The 23,518-nt window shown below is 30.0% G+C and overlaps 1 protein-coding gene across 3 annotated transcripts in view; it reads left to right on the forward strand.

Moving 5' to 3' along the window:
* LOC136989262 (rab11 family-interacting protein 4-like) overlaps positions 1-23,518 on the forward strand; it is a 65,580-nt gene that overhangs the window by 36,260 nt on the left and 5,802 nt on the right. For 2 of the 3 annotated variants that reach the window (XM_067287391.1, XM_067287393.1), the window contains 8 exons: positions 962-997; positions 1,076-1,214; positions 1,351-1,454; positions 9,215-9,303; positions 14,240-14,294; positions 14,380-14,461; positions 14,537-14,674; positions 15,026-15,163. In XM_067287391.1, the coding sequence (XP_067143492.1) occupies positions 962-997; positions 1,076-1,214; positions 1,351-1,454; positions 9,215-9,303; positions 14,240-14,294; positions 14,380-14,461; positions 14,537-14,674; positions 15,026-15,163 (781 nt within the window). Of the gene's footprint in view, positions 1-961; positions 998-1,075; positions 1,215-1,350; positions 1,455-9,214; positions 9,306-14,239; positions 14,295-14,379; positions 14,462-14,536; positions 14,675-15,025; positions 15,164-23,518 lie in introns of all 3 variants that reach the window. The other variant, XM_067287392.1, reaches the window with a different exon arrangement.

Below are 23,518 nucleotides of genomic sequence, written 5' to 3' on the forward strand. Positions count from 1 at the left end.
CATTAAAAAAACTTCATTAATACCTAAAATAATGTTATTTTTATTAAAACATTTTATTTTTGTCCTCAGATCTTTTGATCTTCGACTTGAAAACGAAGAAAGAGATACTATTTTATTAAAATTTCAGTGGAGAGAATATAAAGGAGAGAGGGAGAGAGAGAGTACCAGCAATTAATGAATCATTTTGCTTAAGACCACAATTTTTAAAAATAACACACACATATTTGATTGAATTCATAAAAAAGTTTATAGGATGCTCTTAAAACAAATCTCTTGTAGGAACAAATCTGGAAAACAATTTTCCAACTTTGCAAGATGAGTCGTATCTCTTTGATAGAGGCTAAAAAAGTAGAGATGAAACGAAATATATTTTTTTTTTAGTTTTGTTCACTTATGCTGTTAATGCATAAAGTGATGTTAGATAACAAGAAATGAAGTCCCTGTGAATAATTTAAATTTTTTAAATTGTTGTTCAATTCAAAATTTGAATTTCAAAGTAGCATTTTTCAATTTGAAATTTGAATGATCTGAGAATAAAACTAGAAATGTTTTGAAAATGTTAATTCAAGTGCTAATGAAGAGCTTCTTAGCACTTGAATATAGTTACAGAATTAATATTGGATATTTTATACACAAACAACTACAAAAGCATTGTTGTAGTTAAAAAAAAAAAAGCTAATATTTCTGATCAAGAAAAGAGTTAGTTTAAATATGGCTGTTTCCAATCAGATTTTGATTTAAAATCTTGATAAATTGGTTGCTTTTTGAAGACTTTATGAGATTTATAAAATTAAATTATTGAATTATACTAAATTATATTTTTGAAATATGATTATAGATAAAAAGCAGTTTATATTTAAATTTTTTATTATGAGATATATGTAAATAGATTGTAAATAATTTACTTTTCTTATAATCAAATAATCTTGATTAATTGAATCCAATTTATAAACTTTTAAAGTTCTGGGAAGAGGATATCTGCTAATGCTTTAACAAGGTAAATATATTTTAAAGTATATTTTAAAAATGAAATTAAGTGAAGTCATTAAAGACTATTTGAAATTGTTCATTATAGTCAATTGTTTCATAGTGGTGCTTTCAATGGCCATACCCAAACCTCCAATAGTAGGAGGAGTTCCATTAGTTATGATTCAGATGATATGTATACAGACCAATTATCCTTAGAAGATGATGTTCAAGATCTCAGTCAAAAAGTAAAAATAAGTTGTTTAGTAAATGTTAATACCTTAAAGTATTTAAATATTCAAAAATTTTAAAAGATTATAAATGTATCTTTTAAAAAGTTTAGAATATTAAAATGTCTCAAACTTTATATTTTATTATAATTAGGTCCAGTTTTTAGAACAACAAGTAACTGCTCTGTCACATAGTCAAACTAATAACGAAGATCGTTACTCTAAAGTCAAACAGGAGAATGCGATTCTTACCACAAAGCAAGTATTTTAATTGTTCGTCTATTATAGTTTATAAAAATGAATTATTAAATTTGTCTTCTTTTCCTATATTGCTTTATTTTTATATTGCTATCGTTGTCAAATATATAATTGTATCATCAGCTTGTTCTGACCCATGTATCATACATAGAAAAATAAATGCTATTCCAATAACAATGTCTGTTTACTGTAGATATAAAATGTTTTTCAAGCCTTCTAGACTCAAGTCTCAAGAGTCAAGAAGGATTGGAAAACATTTTATCCCTATAGTAAACAGACATCTTTATTCGAATAGCATTTATTTTTCAATGTATATTATCAAACATTTTTGTAAATAGATGATAAAAATGTACAGTAAAACCTCCAGATAACTATCCCTTTAAGCCAACCACTCCTTTAGATCAGTGTTCCACAACCGGTGTGCCATCACAAGGTGAACGATGTGACGTGAACTTTTACATGTTCTATTAATTTCAAGTTTTATTTATATATTTTTATCACAGCTACTGTGTTTCTTATGCTTGTATTTCATTCTCTGCCACAGCACTGATGAAATAAGATGATGTTAAAGCAAGAAACACATATGTCGTCCCAGTACGCACTTATTCTTTTGGAGTTATACGTTGGACTTACATAGATCTTGAGAAACTCCAAATGAAAACAAGAACAACACTTACTAAGCATAAACATCATCATCCTAAATACGCCACAGAAAGATTAACCCTTCCATGTAAGGATGGTAGACATGGTCTGATCTACATACCGTGTTTACTCGCATATAAGCTGATCTCGCATATAGGACGAGGTGTAACTAAAGATCAAAATAAAGAAAATTAGATTTATTAATACAACTCTAATTTTATTTTGGTTAATCACAAGTAAAATATCAAATGTACATAAATGCATGCATTGTCCCGCAAAAATTACTGGCATTTTAAACTTTAAGGGAAAAAATCTTTTAAAATCGACAACATAATTCATTCATGTAAAGAGGGACAACTGGGAACCTTTTTTGCCAATTCTTAACAGTCAAATCCACTGTCCATCAATTACGCTTATGAGTTTCTCCAAATTCTGATTTCCGAATAATCATCTGTTTTCACGTGGGAATGGTTTAAACTTATATTGGGCTTCCGTGTAATTTTGAAATTTCAATCTGGAATTCAATTCAAAAGCTTTGCTTTTCCTATTGCTATTCATCTTTATTCCCGACAATATACAAGAACAATTCAAACGACCCAGATAAAATACTTATGTTTTTAAATACAAGAGGGTAAGCATCCAGTAAAAAATGTAAATAACGGTTCACAAAAATTATTTGCAAAAATGCAAAGAGTCGTTTGCTTGCACACATGGGATGACCTAGGAATTTGAACCTGTGATAAATGAATAAAAACTTTGTATTATATGCGAGTAAATACGGTAGTTAACCTCCACTACAAACAAATACAGACACTGCGAGAATTTTTCTACAAAAAACAAGAAACATCACAGTTACATAAAGCAGGTACTCTAGCAGACTCAAATAATACACAATTAAATTTACACTCACATCATATGGACACAACACAACATATAAAAAGCATAGACACCATTAAGCAATCGTGGGCTCGAAAGGCACTCCATGGCAGGCATCCTTATGATCTGGCCCAGGATTTTGTTGACAAAACTGCATCAAATAGTTGGTTAGCTTTGGGAAGACAGAAGGATTCACGATTGCCATACAGGATCAGGTCATAAATACTAAAATCTACAGAAAACACATACTCAAAGATACAGTACTCACGAATGACATGTAGAAAATGTCACATCATGCCAGAAACTATACAACACATCACTTCTGGTTGCAAGCTCTTGGCACAAACAGATTATTGACACAGACATAATCAAGTAGCAAATATAATACATCAAGAGCTTGCAAAAAAACACAAATTAGTAGACATCCACGAACCATACTACAAATACATTCCACAGACAGTATTGGAAAACAACATGCACAAAATGTACTACGACAGAGCCATAATCACAGATAAAACAATTTACCACAACAGACCAGACATCACATTCATTGACAAACAGAATAAAATCACATATATTATAGACATATCCATTCCAAACACTCGCAATGTACAAAACACATGCACTGAAAAAGTCAGCAAGTACACAGAACTTGCCCCGGAAATAAGGCATCTGGTAAGGCATAAGGAGGATGGCTAGGGTGCTTATTGTACCTGTCGTTCTCTCCTCTGCAGGTGTCATACCACACACGCTACACAAAAGCCTGGAAACATTAAAATTTAATAGAAACACATACATCACACTACAGAAGGCCACTATATTGAATACATGTCATATTGTTAGGAAATTTCTGAATACAGACACACACTGACACACTTATTTAATTTTTGTCTTGTTTTGAAGTTACTCTGGTCTGGCATAGTACACAGCCATCGGTGTTAACAGAGTATAACTCACAAAACCCAACATAATAATAATAATAATAGGTTTATGGCATTACGAAATTCTATCAATTGTATCATATACATTTTTGACGGGAATAACATTTTGGTGTGCCGTGTCGAGTCATAGGTGTGCCTCGAGTAGAAAAAGGTTGCAAAACACTGCTTTATATGACTGCAGTTTTTAGAACAATTTTTATTCCATAGGACTTATTGTTTTTAATCCTGCTTAAGTTGGCCATCTTTTTACCTGACCATTGACCATCTATACTCATATCATTTGTGTAAAATACCTTCTGAGGTGAGCAGTTTTATCATCCTATCCAGCATGATGAAATCAAAACAATGAGCCTATACAATATACAATGTTGGGTATATTGCAATGTTAGGTCTAAAGGTTTGTCTCAATCTCTTTTTTCCAAACTTCAATGTCACCATTTTTTTAATGCATTTTTATCGTGGATTCTTGTGTTTTGGAGTCTATTTTGTTTAATATCTCGAGATGGTATTATGATTAAGAAACAAAATTTGGCAGGATAGTGTGTGTATAAGGCACATTGATGCTATTAAATTTTGGTGATTAAAGGCTGTGGGGTGGAGAGATAGAAGGGGTTCACATGTCATATCTTGAGTGATGCCAGACTTAATAAATATTTTACTCATTATTGGTATTTACAATTCTTTATAAAACTCATCTCTACCATACAAAGTAAACTTATTGCCATACTATAATTAATAATATATAAAAACTTTTTCATAATAAAATCTTATAATAGATGTTATCACACAGTTTTATTTATTGTGCTTAATAATATAAAAGTTATTATTTTTTTTAAATAAAATCTTACAAGAGTCGAGAAAATTACGCGACTCGTTACTGGATGTTTTTAAATAGGTTTGTCGTTTTGTCTAAACAATAGTCTGTAGTAATGAAATAGTACATACAGTACTCTGTATTCCATTATATGTCACCTCCTTTAACAAGATCATCTCTTGATATGACCAGTTTTCATAAATTTTGGAGGTGGTCTTCTTAAACAGGTTTACTATAAATTAGTTATTTTTTTAAATAATTAAGTTAAGCGTAAAAATCATTAAAATGATTTATATTGAAGAATTTGCAGTTAGTTGAATACTGAAATGCTTAATCATTTGTTTCTCATAAGGAAAAAGAGGATTTATTTGAAATAATGCATATGTATTGTAATATTGCTGAAAAATATTGATATTATATAAAATTTGGAGGTGTATTACATGTTTCATATAAAAAATTAAGATACAAATAACTTGTTTTCAATAGCTTTAGATTTAAATTGTGTTTTGTAGAACTATATAGTTCTATCAGAAATTTATACGAGAGCCATAAGCATATTTAATATATGATAAATATAATAATCTAAAAAATGCCATCTGCAAAGAAACTCAAAATTTATAAAGCTACTATTCTGAATATCACAATAAATTAGAGATGCCAAGACATTCTCTAAAGCACAAAGGTTTATCTTTGAAATAAACCTATAATTAAATCTTAAGTTTAAAAGTTCAAATTTTATGTATGTTTGACTGCTCTTCAACCGGACGACAATTTAAAATTGCCGAAAATGTTTGTTTTTTGTTTCTATTTAGTAAATTATCTTACTTGCCGGATATTATTGGTGTGGTATCTTTATTTTTACTTAAGTTACATCCAATTTGAAATGTTACATAGTTTTCACTATAACTTATGTTCCCTTTATGACAAATTCTCAACAGAGACACTGCAAATTTCAGACTATTTCTTGGTAACACTTCGGTATTCACCCTCAGTCTGGAGCTGTTAAGTTCCATGAAAAAATTCTTGTTAGGACAATGCTTCGAATTGGATGATGAAGTGAAATTGGAAATTATATTAGAATAAACTTAAAGAAAAAGTTACAAATTTCATATTAAAGTTTAAAGCATTAAAACATTAGCCGTTTAACATAAAATGTGTGTCAAAAACAACTGTTAAATAATTTTTATGTAACACTTTTAACATATTTGAGATCATTACCTGCAGAATAAAAATAAGATTGATGATAATTATTTTATTTAACTTTCCTGTAAGTAGGTTACATATGTATTATGTAAGATTCCTTTTTTTTAATATTTGTATGATACCAAATAAATTAATTATGTGTATAAATTAAACCTTATATTTAATTTAATTACATAATTTTATTCTTAGCTTAACTTATTATGGAGAAAATTGGTTTTTTTAAGTGATGATAAGTAATTTTTTTTTTAATTTCATCATTTTTATTAAGTAATTTGCAGCTATTTAAAATCTGTATTAAAAGTCATTATGAACAGCAAATGTAAAAACACATTTTATATTTCAAAAGATTCTATCAAAGTGAATATTCATTGGACTAGATTTTCAGTTAATCATAATGTATTAGCTTTTTTAGTATCATATCTTACAATTAAGTAGTTTTTCTTACGCATATCTTTTAAAATTTTAGTTTCAAAGTTTATTTAAAAACTCTCTTTAGTTTTGAATCTAATATAAAAACTAAAATTTAGCAGAAATAAATAATATACTGGAAGGGAATAAAATTGAATATCCTTAATAGAAAATGCGTGTACGAATGCATAAATACAGTTTTGATGGCCATTCTATTTGAATGCTTCGGAGAATCGGTACAGTTTTAATGCACGTTTTGGGGGTGTTTTTGTGCTCACTACTGCAACCAACAATTACAGATGGTTCGGTTCAATCCATCGCTGTATAAATAAAATACTTATATTTGTTATCCATTGTTAACAGAAGCGCAGCAAGTTTTTCAAAATTTGGCGATTGCCATTTATATGCGCACGCGTTGCGACTACAATTGATTTAAAAGTTAACATTCGTTTGCATTGTTCATCGGGACAAATACAAACAGTACGGGTACGTTGCGCAGACAGTCTATTATTGTAAGAATAAATTACCGAATTAAGATTTTTAAACATTAATTTAAATGAAAGCAAATTGTTCAACTTTAGCTTCGCGGGCTACTTTCAAAACCTTTGCGGTCGTACTTTTTTGACAAACGACGTATAATCGAGAACGACGTAACTCGCGGTATACCTGTATATGTTGTTAATTTATTTTTTAAATATAACTATACTATTGTACCAGATTGTTATTTCGAAATTATTATAATCTCTACAAATACGATGATTGATACGTATTAAATTGAATGGTAAATTACTTTCTTGCATACTAATACAGAAATTAGGAAATTTCGAGTATCAATTATTTATTTTTACAACTAATTACGCGTAGAAATCCTTAGGGTTTAAAATTTCTGTGGTAAAGCGCTTCGGCTCATTGATTTCGAGAAATGTGGGAGCACCAACGAAATGCTTGCCTAATGGGAGGTAAGATATGCGAATGGTTGCATTGGTATGAAAATTAGTAGAAACTTTCGAAAAGTATTTCCGAAAATTACGAATGGCATCGAAAATGATGGAGTGTAGAAATGAAGGAACGAATGCACTAAGTTCGTCGACACGAATGCGTACTCGCAAAATACGGGTAAATTAAATGCAGATATGATTTTTTAAAATAATTTTCGGTTGGAGTACCTCTAAATAAGTTTAGTTACTCTAAACAAGTAAAGTTTACTTGTTACCGACTTTTTGACACCGTTTTGAGAAAACGCTTCTCTCCATTTTAGTAATATGATGCGAAATAGTTGTTATTGCGATTATTCTTCGGTTAAATAAGTTTGTTTTCGTTCGAAAGAATGTTGCCCGTTGATTTGTTTTAATTTTTGTAACTAGTGTAATGATATTAGTTGCAGTTCTTAAAAAAATAGTAGTGATTATCGGCAATGCGATTTCTGGATCACGTTATATCTACCAGCTGTTTGAATTAATTGTTTGAAGAATATTGAGACGTTTTCGTTCGTCTTTCCGACCGCTTCTAGGAGGAAGTTGTAACAATAAGTACTTCCTATGGAAAGTCCGACATCCAATGACGATTGCGTGCGTTGTCGGTCGTATTGTATTTTTTTACTAGTACAGTACACAGGTACTTCCCGTCACGCGTATATAACGAAAGGCATCGCCGTTGATTCTTTTGACAATGAATGGTGTCGAATTTGTTTCGCTCGGTCTGATCTCGCTCCCGTTGGATCTAGCAGCTTCTTTGTCTGGTACGTCTACCAACGTGTGATTTTTCCCTTTCTTGTTTTACCAGAATATTTCGCGGAAAAGTCACCGGTTTGCGTAAACGAAAAGTTAATAAACTTTCGTTTACACAAACAGATGACTGTTCTGTTTTCCAATCTGTCGTCATTGGAAACGTAATAAGTTTCGAGTTACGATTAGTTTTATAGGGTGAGGTGCCCGTCTTTTAAAATTTACACTTGGAATAGTTTTTTCGGAAGACAGAATTTACCTGCTACTAGAATTGTTCCGCACAAATATTTTAAGAATTATTATCCCCGTGTTACACGGGAAAGCTAGATTTATTCGTTTAGCTGTTGGCATGATAGTTTTTTCGGTAATCGGATTATCTTACATTTCCTTTATATCAAACTAAAAATATTTTAATTAATATCCATTTTATATTATAGATTGGTTTATAAAAATGTGACGTTAAAAGCCCACGAGAGAGAATTTCTGCTTTTTACCTAACGAAATAATCGAAATTAAAGAGAGAGATATTTTTGGAACTTAAAAACATTGAAGCTAAAGCCAAAGTAAATGTTTACTTTAGGATCAGTTTATGCAAATTAAAAGAAAATTTTAGTTTAACTGTAAACAAATTGCAATCATAAGAAATGTCTGGTTATATAATTACTTGATTTTTAAACTACTAGTTTATTTATAAAATTTTACAATATAAACCCTATCTAGATATATTTATTTATTTTTTTTGAATAAGTATACCATATTTTAATAATACTTATAGCAGCATTATAATATTTAATACGTTACTTGTGTATTGTGCACTGATGCAAATATAGATAAACTTCATTTTCATAGAAGAGCCTTGTTAGTAAATTAAGGATAATGGTGAATCGTGGATTTGCTCTAATTTTTATGAAAATAGTAATACAATTTAATATAATATAAATTATAAATATGTTTTAATAAATTTGAATTTTATGAATTTAAATTTTTACAATCATATTATAATGTTCTGTTATTAGTTTAATAATTTCCTTAAAATATTAATTGTTGTAATGTATGTTGTCGGCTGTAACGTAAGCTTCTAACATGTTTTCGACATTATATTTAAAAAATATATATAAATTTTATGTTTATTTAAAATTTTTTATGAAACAGGATACGTTCGCTAGAAGAACAAATCAGAGAATTGGAAATAAGATCGGAAGAAAGATTAAAAGAAGAACAGAAGCAATTAAAAGAAGCAATGGTATCTTAATTTCTTATATTTTTCTGTTTTCTTAATTGTGATGGTAATTTGAAATATATTTCATAATAAATTTTTGAAGAATTAGTTACATACAATTTAATATTTATTGCAAAGAAAGCAAATAAATTAATTCGATAACGGAGTTTTAAATAATATCAATTTTTAAAAAAATTATTCTTATATTAAATATACTGAATGTTTTATATACATATATATTTTTATTATTATAATATATTTCCAGTGCATATTTTAGTCAAGAATAAGAAAAATATTATAATGATCTAGATCAGTGGTTCCCAGAGTGGTTCCTACGGTCTCCCAGGGGTCCTTGGTACCACTTTGGGGTCTGCGGCTAATTAAAATTAATTTGGCGGTGCATGGACGACGTCGGGGAAACGCGAAAAGTTTAATATAAAGTAAAATAATTGTGACCCATTTTCATTATTAGGATAGTCAAAAATAAATAGCAATAAATAAATTGGTAGCCATTTTTACATTCTGAGTAAAATGTAAGTATACAGGTACTGTACTATACATAAAATACAAAATACGAGTAATGACGAGCGTCGCACGGCGAGAGTCGAGCCGACCGCGGCCGCCTATCTATGCAGGTTTGAACACGAACGGAATCTCGCTGCTATGTGCGATAACTTGTCTAAAATACGACACTAGGCCAGTTGTGCGTCTAATCAACAATTTAATTCTGTTTTGTGCATGATGTGAAGTGCATACAACAAATTTTCAAAGTTTTGAACAGAAATTTGTATAATTTTTTTTTTATTCTTACGAAGGTAGAGTATGTAAGTATTTTTGAACACATTTGATATCTTCTTGTATATTAAATTCATAAGTAAAATTATACGGTGGTCATCAGCCATATTGTTATATGTATTTTAGTTATATTTTATATTTTCTTTATATTCTGTTCTTCCCTTTTTGTCATGACTTCCTTCTAGAGACTTTTTTATTAACTCTTATTGCCTTAAGGAGGGATTATCTCTTCTCAAAACTCTTGGTAGAACAAAAGGATAGGGGGATTATCATTTCTCTGAATTTGAAGCAAACAAAAGAAAGGAGGAAGCCTGAGGCAAAACTGCCAACGGAAGAGCCATTCTTGGTCGAGATCTCGGCGCGGACGGAAGGACGGGGCAGTGCTCCGGACTTGAAAAAGGGAAAAGGGGACTGTGGAGTCAAAGAAAGCCGTAGAGGTCGACGAAATAGAATAGATTACAACCACAATACTTTTGTTAAAGTTAATTTATTTAATAGTTTTAATATATAATATTTACCAATATTTTATTATATTATTTATTTATTATTACTGAAAATTTTACCCTTATAGCATAAATAATCAATTGATTCCGAGTGTTACTTTGTAGTATTATTGCATTTTCAAATTAAAATAAATTATTTCTTTGCAAAAAACAAAAAACAGAAGTTTTTATGAATAAATAGTGGTTTTTTGCAAAGAAATAATTTACAAATATACATGCCCACAGACCCCTTCTCATAGCAAAAACCTGACCATGAACCCCAAGTGAAATAACTCTATACAACTGTATTATAGCAAAATTTCAAATTTAACTTTGATGTTTTGGATGGTGAATGGTGACGTAAAAATAAAATATAAATAAAACATTTTTATATTTAAAGTAGTATTTATTCAAATTATAAATTTTGTTTTAAAATACAAAAGCACATTATTTTTTAATGAGATGAGGGAATCTGATGGGATGATATAAGATTATTTGTGTTCGGCTCGATGTTTATGAGTAACATTCGTAAGTCTCCACGAGTACTAATTTGCAGTCAATTTCTTTTTTCGTGATGAGGTTTGTAACTGCACTAAATCCACGTTCTACTAAATAGGAAGATGGAAAAGCAATCAACAGCTTCTGTACGGTGGCCCATAATGCAGGATATAAAATTGGTATCTTTTTTTGTAACCAGAATTTGTGGTATCCTTGTTCAAACATTGGTTTCAGCTCTTCATTTGTGGATAATTCAATAAGTTTCTTCTGTATTAGTATGGCTTCATCTGAGTTTGTGGGTCTACTTGCAAAAGGGTTCAGCATCAAATCGGGGGTGCCCAAGTGAAGAATATCTTTTCATCTTTGGCTGAGGTCAGAATGAAGAGCTGTTTAAGTGTTGACAATAAACAAATCATCTCGTTTTTGCAATTTTGAAAGATTTGGAAACTGAGAGCATTCTCCTCTCCCCAAGTTTTGTTTGTATAAAAAAAGTTTTGCAACAAATGCAGATATTATACTTTTAGTTTTGATTAAATTTAATTGATCACCTTGTAACTTCAAATTGGTTTCATTAAATTTGGCAAATAAGTCAGTCATATATGCTATGTCATTTTTTGAATTAATTAAATTGAGCCGCAAATCATTGTCTTTGCTGTTTAGGAATTCCAACACTGAATCAAAGAGTGCATAAAATTGATCCAAACATGCACCTTTAGATGACCAACGAACTTCCATGTTAAGTAGTAAACAATTATAATTGTCAAAATTTTCTAAACAAAGATGAGGAAATAATCTCTCATTTAAGGCATTCCTTTTGATTTTATTAACTGCCCGAATGACATAATCTAGTGAGCCATGCAAGCGTTCAATAAGGTTTTTGGCGACTAAATGGTGTCGGTGAATGACACAATGTACAGATAATATATTTGGTTTAGCTTGTTTCAAGTATGCCAGAAAGCCTCGGTGTCGTCCTACCATTGCCAGAGCACTGTCAGTAGCAACAGAGAGGATATTACTCAAGGGTATATCTTTTGTATCGAAAAATGTTTTTAATTCATTAAATATTGTTCCACCTCTTGTATCGATTTCCAAACATTTGGCAAATAACAATTTTTGGGAAATATTCTCATCTTTGACAAATCTTACATAAGCTAAAAGTAATGCTTTGTTTCCTGGCAAAGTTGCCTCGTCAGGCTGTATTGAGAATTCAGATGTTTTTAAGTACTCACATAAAGAATTTTCTACGGACTGAGCCATTTCGTCAATCCTTCTTTGCACCGTATTATTACTCAGTGGAATTCTTCTTATAATATCGGAAGCTGGTTTATGCAGCACGGTGCATATTATCTCACTTACAGCTGGTAGAATGAGTTCTTCACTAATGGTGTGCGGCTTTCTGGACTTTGCAGTCAGTAAAGAAATGTTATAAGAAGCTCTCAGTCCATCGTCATCTCGCTCAGATGTTGTCGCTCAAATATTTTTCTTTTGTTTTAAAAAATGTCAAATCTTTATCTTTTTTCTCGCTACAGACTTTTGTCAAATGTTCCTTAAGCTTATAGGGTTTCATTGATTCGTTTTACAGTCTTATTGCATAGAAGGCACATAGGTAAATGTAAAGTACTATTTGTTGGTAATGGAATAAAGCCATATTTTAAATATTCAACACTATATTGTCTGCATTTTTTCTTCGGCTCACTCATATTATCTGTAAAAAAGGGCACAAATTTAAGATACAAGAAAATAAAACAAATTATTTCTTTGCAAAAAACCACTATTTATTCATAAAAACTTCTGTTTTTTGTTTTTTGCAAAGAAATAATTTATTTTAATTTGAAAATGCAATAATACTACAAAGTAACACTCGGAATCAATTGATTATTTATGCTATAAGGGTAAAATTTTCAGTAATAATAAATAAATAATATAATAAAATATTGGTAAATATTATATATTAAAACTATTAAATAAATTAACTTTAACAAAAGTATTGTGGTTGTAATCTATTCTATTTCGTCGACCTCTACGGCTTTCTTTGACTCCACAGTCCCCTTTTCCCTTTTTCAAGTCCGGAGCACTGCCCCGTCCTTCCGTCCGCGCCGAGATCTCGACCAAGAATGGCTCTTCCGTTGGCAGTTTTGCCTCAGGCTTCCTCCTTTCTTTTGTTTGCTTCAAATTCAGAGAAATGATAATCCCCCTATCCTTTTGTTCTACCAAGAGTTTTGAGAAGAGATAATCCCTCCTTAAGGCAATAAGAGTTAATAAAAAAGTCTCTAGAAGGAAGTCATGACAAAAAGGGAAGAACAGAATATAAAGAAAATATAAAATATAACTAAAATACATATAACAATATGGCTGATGACCACCGTATAATTTTACTTATGAATTTAATATACAAGAAGATATCAAATGTGTTCAAAAATACTTACATACTCTACCTTCGTAAGAATAAAAAAAAAATTATACAAATTTCTGTTCAAAACTTTGAAAATTTGTTGTATGCACTTCACATCATGCACAAAACAGAATTAAATTGTTGATTAGACGCACAACTGGCCTAGTGTCGTATTTTAGACAAGTTATCGCACATAGCAGCGAGATTCCGTTCGTGTTCAAACCTGCATAGATAGGCGGCCGCGGTCGGCTCGACTCTCGCCGTGCGACGCTTGTCATTACTCGTATTTTGTATTTTATGTACCTGTATACTTACATTTTACTCAGAATGTAAAAATGGCTACCAATTTATTTATTGCTATTTATTTTTGACTATCCTAATAATGAAAATGGGTCACAATTATTTTACTTTATATTAAACTTTTCACGTTTCCCTGACGTTGTCCACGCACCTCCAAATTAATTTTAATTAGCCATAGACCCCAAATTGGTACCAAGAACCCCTGGGAGACCGTAGGAACCACTTTGGGAACCACTGCATTAAACAATGTAATCAATTCAATAAGATAGTGATAAGTATTAATTAGTGACTTTTGGTAGCAATTCAATTTTGCTCATCAGTTAGTTAATAATAATCGAAGTTGAATTTCTTCCAAAATTTGATAATTAAAACTTGTTTTGATTTTAATTAATAATTATGTGCAATGATACTTATTTAATTTAATTAATAATTTTGTATTTAATTAAGATTTTTCATATGCATTACTTGGTACTTATTGAAATTACTATTATTGCAGGCTAGACATGAGAGAGAAAAGAGTCAAGAAGTAGATCAATATGCAGCTAGGTAAGGAATATTATTTAAACTGCACTTAAGATAAAAAGCTTATTAATAAATAATTTACCTAGGACAATATTCTAAAATTTTTCAGGTTATACAATCTTCAGGAAGATTATTTGAAACTAAAAGAAGAAGCTAAACAAATCAAAGCACATGCTGAAAAATTAAAACAGGTTTGATAAATACTTAACTTTTGCAAAATTATTTATTAATGAAATAAAAAAATAATTAATGATTTGAATTGTTAGGAAAAATTTTATTTACAAGAACAACTAACAGAAAGTACAACAGAATTAGCAAATTTACAGGAAGAACATAAGAAATTTAAAGAATTAGCTTATCGAGAAAGGGAAGAACACCTGCACGAAAAGAATACAACTGCAAGAGTAAATTTTAATTTGTTTATTAGATTTTCTATCATAATATTAATAAATTTTCGCATGAATTTTTTCTTTTTTTCTAGCATACAACTAAACATTTAGGTTATGTTAGTAATTTTCAACATAACATTTTTAGTAATCTTACAAAAAATATTTATGTATAAATTCTTTAAATGAATATATATTAAATGTAAGCAAAGTTATATAAATATAATCAAATTTGAAATAAATACTGTATTTTAATTTTGAATAATTGAAATATTTTACTACACTTTTTCAATTAGTTTCTGTTTTAATATTGACAAATTTTAATTTTAATTATAAAAAAAAATATAACAGACATGTTTATTTATTTAGCTTTTGCAAGAGTTAAATCAAGAAATAGAAGAATTAAGAAGATATAGGCAGGAAATTGAAAATTCTCATTCTCCGGTCTTATTAGAACTACCTTCTCGTTATTATGAAATAGAAAGGGAATTGAGAAGATTAAAAGAGGTAATTTTATTCATTTATAAAAATAAGTATTGCTGGAAATGGTATCAAATTGTAGTTACATAAATTCATTTTTAGCTTATGTAATTTTAATTATCAATTTTTTTAGAGATAATAAAATAAATGCAATAAACCTAAGATAAAAGTCAAAGAGAGTCAGTCTTTACTAATACTAAATCAATTTTCAATCATAAATTTTTTTAATTATAATTTAGAAGTGTTTTAATTTTCAATAACTAAATCTATATGTTAATTATTTTACTGGGATTTGGATTATAAATGTATTCTGTCACTTCTTTCTTAATTCGTAAACCAAGTAACTTTGGTACAGGTATTCTATTCCACATTTAAATTGTCTAGAACCACAGCAACCCAAGTACGCTAACATTTGACACATTTTTTATTATTCTCTCTCTAATATAGATGCATTTTAAATCCCACTGTCTTAGTAAATCCTCTTCAGTATTACATCTAAAAAATAATACAATAAATTACTTGTGTAACAGACATGACAGAATCTGCATTAATAATTACATTATATAATTCATGTCAAAACTTAATTAGGTAAATATTAATTATGCAATTCGTAATAATATTTATTTTAAATTTTAGAAAGGAATTAATAATTCCATTAATAAACAATAAAATATCATTTTTTAAAATTACATTTTTATACATTATATACGAATCTTAATTAATTAATGTAATTGTTTTTAAAATTAGGATTAAGAGATAGTAACAATGCTCGCATGTAATTTTGGTATATAATTTAGCCTAATTAAATTCTAGTCTGAAATTAATCAGTAAAACAGCATTCTTCAGTTTGAAAAATGATTCCAATTCTTGGATTATTATATTTATCATTTCATTTTCAAGTCTTATTCTACCCTTATATCACCCTTCTATTTTATCCTTATAATTTTTGAAGAATTAGTTACATACAATTTAATATTTATTTTAAAGAAAGCAAATAAATTAATTCGATAACGGAGTTTTAAATAATATCAATTTTTTAAAAAATGATTTTTATCTTTGGACACTGTCACCAGACAAAATTCTCCAAAGAAAAATGTTCTTTGGAGAATTTTGGGGGGAATCCCCTGTATTCTCGTTTTTTAATGTGACCTCTGCGCTACATCAGTGCACCCTGCACCTGAGCCACGCTGGCAATCTAGGATCCTCAGATATGGCCCAAATTTAAATTTCAATATTCTTGTTACAGTAATGCGCTTATAAAAGATTAGTTTGGTGCTCCAGGCAATTCCCTGTTTTGCCCTTAGGATAATGTGTCACTGACTAGGAAAGTTGTTTGTAATGACTGTTATAACCATACTCTTTTTATTATTATGGGAATCTTGCCTTTGTACTGAAAATTGAGTATTTGTTTGTTTGAAGTAATGTTTATTATTGAAGAATTATATTGTTCAAATTTTTGTTATGTAAAATTATATGTTAAGAGCTTTAAGCATTGGTACTGTAAAACATACATATATATAAAAATAAAGACTAAGACTATTGCTATAGTCTTTGCTTGTACTGTATATAATAAAGCTACATTGGCCTCACATGCTGACACACTCACTGACATAAAATATTTGAGTAGAAAAAGATTTCTTAGAGAAAAATGAAGTAGTGCATTCAAAAGAGAAGATTGAGTACATTACCAGAAAAATTGAAATCTCAGAATATTTTAGGTCTTATGAGGCATCAAAGTTTGATCCTTGATGTGTTATAGATCAGTGTTTCTCAACCTTTCTTAACCTTTGCCACTTTTGGCCCATTTTTCTGTTGCCCCTCATATCAGAGCTCATTTTAGTAGATTTTGCATTACAGACAACATTGTTAATGTTAAATCACATAACTTTCAATCTTCAAATTCCTAACGGGTACGTGTGGTATTACCATATATAATTATTTTTTTTATATACTTAAGTTTAGCTCCTCACTCAATTTTATGCCAGTTTCAGAGGTGAGCTGAGCTGGTGTTAAATTAAAGTTTTAGGGTACATGCAATGGGCCTATAATTTAATAGTAAACATTTTTTGAAAAAAATGATGATAAATGGCATGCTTTAAGTACAGTGCAAGATTCAATATGTTTTTGTTTACAAGAAACAAATGTATGTATATTGTCTGATAACAAATAAAACATTTTAGGTTCAAAATTTCATGATCAAATTTACTTTATTAAAATATGTCTTTAAATAAAATAAAAAATAACTTATTGAAGTTTAATCATTTTCTTATAAATTTAATATTTTATTCTGACTGTGGCCCCTTTAGGGTTTGCTCTGACTCCTAAAAGTTGTTTTTTGACATATGGCTCCTTGAAATGTTCTGTGGCCCCACTGGGGCCACAGAACATTTCAAGGAGTCATATGTGGCCTCAATGGGGCTACATGGCCTCCAGTTGAGAAACACTGTCATAGACTATTGTGATTAACTTAAACCTATTTTCTTAGTTTCTTTTATGAATTTGCTCTGCATTGATTTGAATACTACTTAAAATGAGTTGTACTTAATGTACAACTTAAATGAAGTACAGTATGACTTATTTTAAGTAATACTTAAACTAATGTAGACAAATTATCTGATTGAACAGAAAGTTCTTGCACTTTTGGATGCATTTTATTTAGCCAAGAAAATTTTATGTACAGAATTGACTTCAATCATCAATGTAATTATTGTTGTTGTTGACCACTTCCTACCAACGCTTATGCAAGGAACAGATGACTTCTCGATAAAACTCTGGAGGCTGCGACTCGAAGAAGTTGGTCAGGCTGGCTGCCGAGTCGGCTTCATTGTTTAACTCCTTGCCAGCCAGGTGACGGTCGAGCATGGTGAGCTGGTGGTAATCGGAAGGTGCAATGTCAGGGCTATACGGCGGGTGGGGCAAGACCTCTCAGTTCAGGTCCGGTAGCTTCTGGCAGGTCTGCCTAGCCGTATGTGGCCGTGCAGCAGGATGGTGTTCTGGTGTTCCGGGCGGGTCTCCTCCAGTTTCTGCTGCAGACGTAGAGTTGTTTGCAGTAGAAAGTTGTGTCGATGGTTGTATTTTGCGGCAGCAACTCAAACATTATGATTCCTTTAGAATCCCAGAAGACAGTGAGCATGATCTTCTTGGGTTAGGAATCTCCACTTTTGAAGCATTCTTATCAATCGTATGCAGTTCTTCTGGTGACAGTGTCCGGGCCTAACACATTGATGTCAGTGATAGAATTGGCTGCTTTTTTGTTGGAACGATAGTCATAAATGAGGAGCAGGTGAACTTGCTCTTTGGTTAGTGGATGTTGGTTGGTCATGGTAAAGTAGAGTGAAAGGACTGGATTTGGTATTTTCTTATAGCACATACTCCGACCTGTTTATATACTACCATGGAACATTTTTATGGAACATTCTAGAATGTTCCAGAAAAAAGTTATTCTAGAAAGTTTTAAAAAGTGCGAGAACTTTCTGTTCAATCAGATAATAAAAAAAAGTTTTCTGTTAAGTAGCATTTTCATTTTGTCTTATATTTATTATATTATTATTTATTAGAGTTTTAAAAATATTTGTAATTGTTTAATTTATATATATATATATTATTTGTTTGTTATATATAATTATATATATATATATAATATTCAAAAATTATCATAAATTGCAGTGTAGATATAAATGTGTCGTAAAATGTCACGAAACATCTGAGTTTTTTTGCCTCTGACTGTGGAAGACAGTCAGGGGCAAAATACCTAATATTATATATTATTATCAGTATTATTAATATACTTATTATTCTTACTAGTGGAATTATCATTAACTTTGTAAGATCTTAAAATGTATAAATTGCTAAAAATAGATGTCTTATATGATAGTAAAGAAATAAACTTTGATTAAAAAATATTTATTTATTTATCAACTTGATGTCTATAAAAACATATGGAGGATAAACATCTTAAGTACAACAACCATCGTAAAGCCTGATAAGTATACCGAAACATCCAACAATTGCCTAAATGATCGAGCTACAATTCCGCAAATTACTTTGGAATAATTATTTAAAATTAGCAGAATTGTAGCTCGATCATTTAGGCGATCGTTGGATGTTTCGGTAAACGTCTTAAGTCCGGTTTTTTTCCGAGTTTGGCTAATTTTAAATCTGATATATTCTAATCTTTTGTCAGACAAAGTAGAATAGAGAATATTTTAAATTGCATTCTAAATATGATATGAAAAAATGCACATCTGTTGCCATCAATATATAATATATAATAAACATTTTACTGTAAATACTTTATACAAAATGTGATGTTTCTATATAAGCATAATTAAAACATAGCTGAATTTATAAATAGAAAATGTAAATTTTTAATGTGAAACAAATTAATGATTGTTTTATTGATTGAACATTTGACTATTCAGATTAAAAAATAAAATGATTTTAAAATAAATATTAAAATTTGTAATAACAACACTCTAAAAATAAACTCTGAAATGTCTTATTCAGAGTCAAAATTACAATAATCTTTTAGAATAATCCAAAGTCTAAAATTTTTAAATTATTTTTGTAACTTTAGATTCTGTAGAATTAATGTAATATTAAACACATTGTAATACATTAAAATTGAAGAGAGAGTCTGCTGAAAAGGAATTGTCATTCATTCAGTTTCATGTTCAGGAATACAATTTCTTGATGACTGACCCTTTTTTTTGTACAGTATTGTAATACAGTTTAACATTAAAACATTTTTCAAAAGATTGAGAGAAATGTTGCTAATGGAACAATTCAAAACACTTAAGGTTAATTAAATTAATGATTAATCAATTTATTTACAAATTTAGTTCTAAAATATTTGTTAATTTCCTCTAGATGTTTGAAGCTAAAATATTCTATGCATGTAAAAATAAATGATGTCATCTGCATTCGTCGCCTATAAGCAATTTTAAAATTAATCCATCGAATCTTCCTCTTCCTGGAAAATTTGCTTATATTTTTAGATCAAAAAATTTAATATGAATCTTTGACAAATTTTGTATGCATTAAATAGTTGAAAAAATGAATTTTTTTAATTTTATTTAAATGTATAGATTTTTTATGTTGTCCTTGCAATTGCGCAGGAGCTCGTGAACAGCAGTGCCTCTAGCTGTTTGAGTGCCCGTGTGCAATACCGATTATGCCGCCCCTGTTTAACTACGACTACCTACGCCGAGCTTGCCAGCAATACCAATTTGCCGCCCGCGTGCGGTGCAAGCCTTGCACACCCGCTTACAGCAGGCCTGCTTGTGAAGAGGTTTACACAAACTTCATTAGATTTTCTGTATTTTTATTTCGCATATTGATAGATTAATAAAATAAAACAAACAGTAGGTTATACTTAAATGTTCGAAATACTTATTTTTATTTAGACAAAATATTATTACTCGTATAAGTATCTTTATATATTCAATATCTCTTGTAAGAAATGAATTAGTATTAATTTTAACTAAATAATTAATATAAGTAATTGGCATTTTGATTTTTACATTCAAAAATACATCAAGCTATTGTTTAAGTCTTATTTATATGGATTGTACAGCAGACACCATTTACTAATCAGAACAACAACAATTTTTTCTATTACATTTCTTTGTCCAATACTGGGTGTATTTATTTCATTTTGTGATGGTGTTAATAATGAATAACTATTCTTCAAAAAGGTATTGCCTATGACAATTATGAAAGTAATGTGAAATACAGTTGGGCTTGTCTATCTCAAATCTCACAGAAACAAGGGAAAAAAATGGAGATATAGAGGTTCCTGCAGAGTAAACAGAAATAGGAGGTATGGTATTTTATTAATACAATAAAAAGTAGAGAATATACTTATATTAAGTATATATAAAGCATTTTTGACATGCCTTAATGGAAATAGTTTGTCAATAGTTTCTGATGTCTAAGTTTCTTCATCTAATAAGATGCAAGTCAAACTCATAACCACTCAGAAAAAGTAGCATTAATTTCAACTAAAGTATGTATTGTATTGCAAGAGATATTTCTCAGCTACAATTCCTGGTATGAAAATGTAAGTCACTGAGCTCTGAATTTGTAACTGACACTTCAGTCTATAATTTGAAATATAGAGGTTTTGAGAGAAATTATTTGAGATAAACATGGAAAATATATTGAATTTATGCTGAAAAGTACATGGGAAAAAATAAATTTTGAGATAAAGAAGTTTTTGAGATAGGTGGGTTCAACTGTAAATTAATAGCTATTTGATATCATAATGGACTTCAACTAACTAAACCATAAACTAATAAAATCCAAACTTCTTACTTTATAGAAGTCATTTCTATAGAAACTTCTGATAAATATTTCAAAAAATTGTCTTTTAGATCAAGTACAATGTTGAAATTTTCAAATTTATTTAATATTTATTATATGTACCCTAACCGTATATGGATATAACCAGTATAACAAAATTTTCAAATATTTTAGTCCTTCAAATTTGTTTTATCATATATTAATTGAACATTGGTAGTACAATGCAATTTCAAACTTTCTTATGTTCTTGGTTTTTGTCAATTTTATTAAATGTACAAGGTGATATCAGAAAGTTTCCAGACTAGGCCTATAATAATTTATAGGCTAATATTATTAGAATTTAAATGTTACCCCCTTCAAAATAGTCCCCTTGGGAGCTTATACAGCAATCCCAGTGCTTTTTTTCATGATTCAAATACATTGCAGAAATCTTTCCACAAGGTATCCAATACCACCTGCGACTGCTTCGATTTCATCGATGGTCTTGAAGCAGTACCCTTTCAACTTCAATTTCATTTTCGGGAACAAAGCAATGTCACAAGGTCTTAAATCAGATGAGTATGAAGGGTGTGGAACAACCACCATCCTGTTTTCTACCGAAAACTGTGTTGTTTTCAGAGATGTGTGAGAGGACATGTTGTTGTGATGCAACTGTAAATTGCAGTTGTGCCTGTTCTTACATTTTTTTTTTTTAAATGTCTCAAAGTATTATAGCAAAATTCAGAATTGACTGTCACATGGCAGGATTAAATTCTAAGTGAATGATACCCGTAATATTGAAAAAAGAACCACGAGCATGCATATTGTTGCACTTGTGACCCACTGTGCCTTTTTTGGTCATGGTGACTGCGAGCTCTTCCATTTTGATGACTGTTGTTTTGTTTCAGAATCGTAGCCATAAACTCGTGTTTCATTGGCAATGATCTTTGATAGGAAAGTTGAATTGTTGTTGTCCGTTTCATGAAGCTCAATGTACAAGTCAAGATGCCACTGGTTTTGTCCAATTCTCAGGAGCCGGGGCACAAACTTTGCAGCAATGCAATGCATGTTCAGATTGTTTGTGAGAATCATCTAGCGAGCTCCATTACTGTTTTCAACTATTTCAGAAAGCTGATAGATTGTTCTGTGACAGTCTTGATGGATTAGTTGGTGAATTTTTTAGACATTTTCTTCAGTTTTGCTTGTGGTTGGTGCCTGGAATGCTTGTCATCTTAAATCAACACTCAACCAGCCTTGAAACATGCATACTACTCAAAAACCTGTGCTTGAAGTAACAATTGTTTGTCAAAGTCTGATTAAGCATTTTGAGGGTCTTGGTAGCAGATTTTGTGAACTTCACAAAAACTTGATTACTGCACTCTGCTCAAATCTATCAGACATTGTATCAACTTCAGAGCAGTTTTTGTACTACTTTACAAAACGGCACATAACTGAACACATGTTTGCAGTATGTTGCCACTCAGCATAGTGAATTGGAAGATTTGGAAGTAATGACCATGACAAGCACATACATTTACATTGAATGGTACAGTAATGCCAGCTACAGTCTGAAAACTTTCTGACTGTAGCTGCCACCTTGTAATTCAATTATATTCTGCTGCCAAGCATTTGTGATACTAGCACAGCTTTCCCTGTTTTTTTTGTTAATTAGTTTGTGTTACTATTATGTTTCCTCAACTCTAATGCAACATTAAATCTAAAGCAGACCTATTTTTTTGAGAAATCAAAACTCAAAAAGTTATCTTGCAAATGTAATGTACTTTCTGTATCATCAAGCTAGCAGCCACAGGAAGTTAATTAATGAATCAAAAATGTGTTCATTTCTGTTTGCAAAAAATTTTTTATTGTTACATTTACAGTGCTTTACAATGTTTATATTTCCAAATATATTCATTTATGACTCCATTAACAAGTATAGAAGATTTTTGGACTAATGAAATCATTCATAATTGCCACACAGTCAATATTTTAACAGTGAGATTTTGTGTCAGTATTCACAATCATAAAAGTTGCCTGATACTATGAAGTATTGCACTGATATATCTAAAAACATGTTTTTTAGCAAAGTGGATAACTTTC

This window comes from Centruroides vittatus, unplaced genomic scaffold (assembly GCF_030686945.1).
Source record: "Centruroides vittatus isolate TY-2023 unplaced genomic scaffold, ASM3068694v2 scaffold_450, whole genome shotgun sequence".
Lineage (NCBI taxonomy): Eukaryota > Metazoa > Arthropoda > Arachnida > Scorpiones > Buthidae > Centruroides > Centruroides vittatus.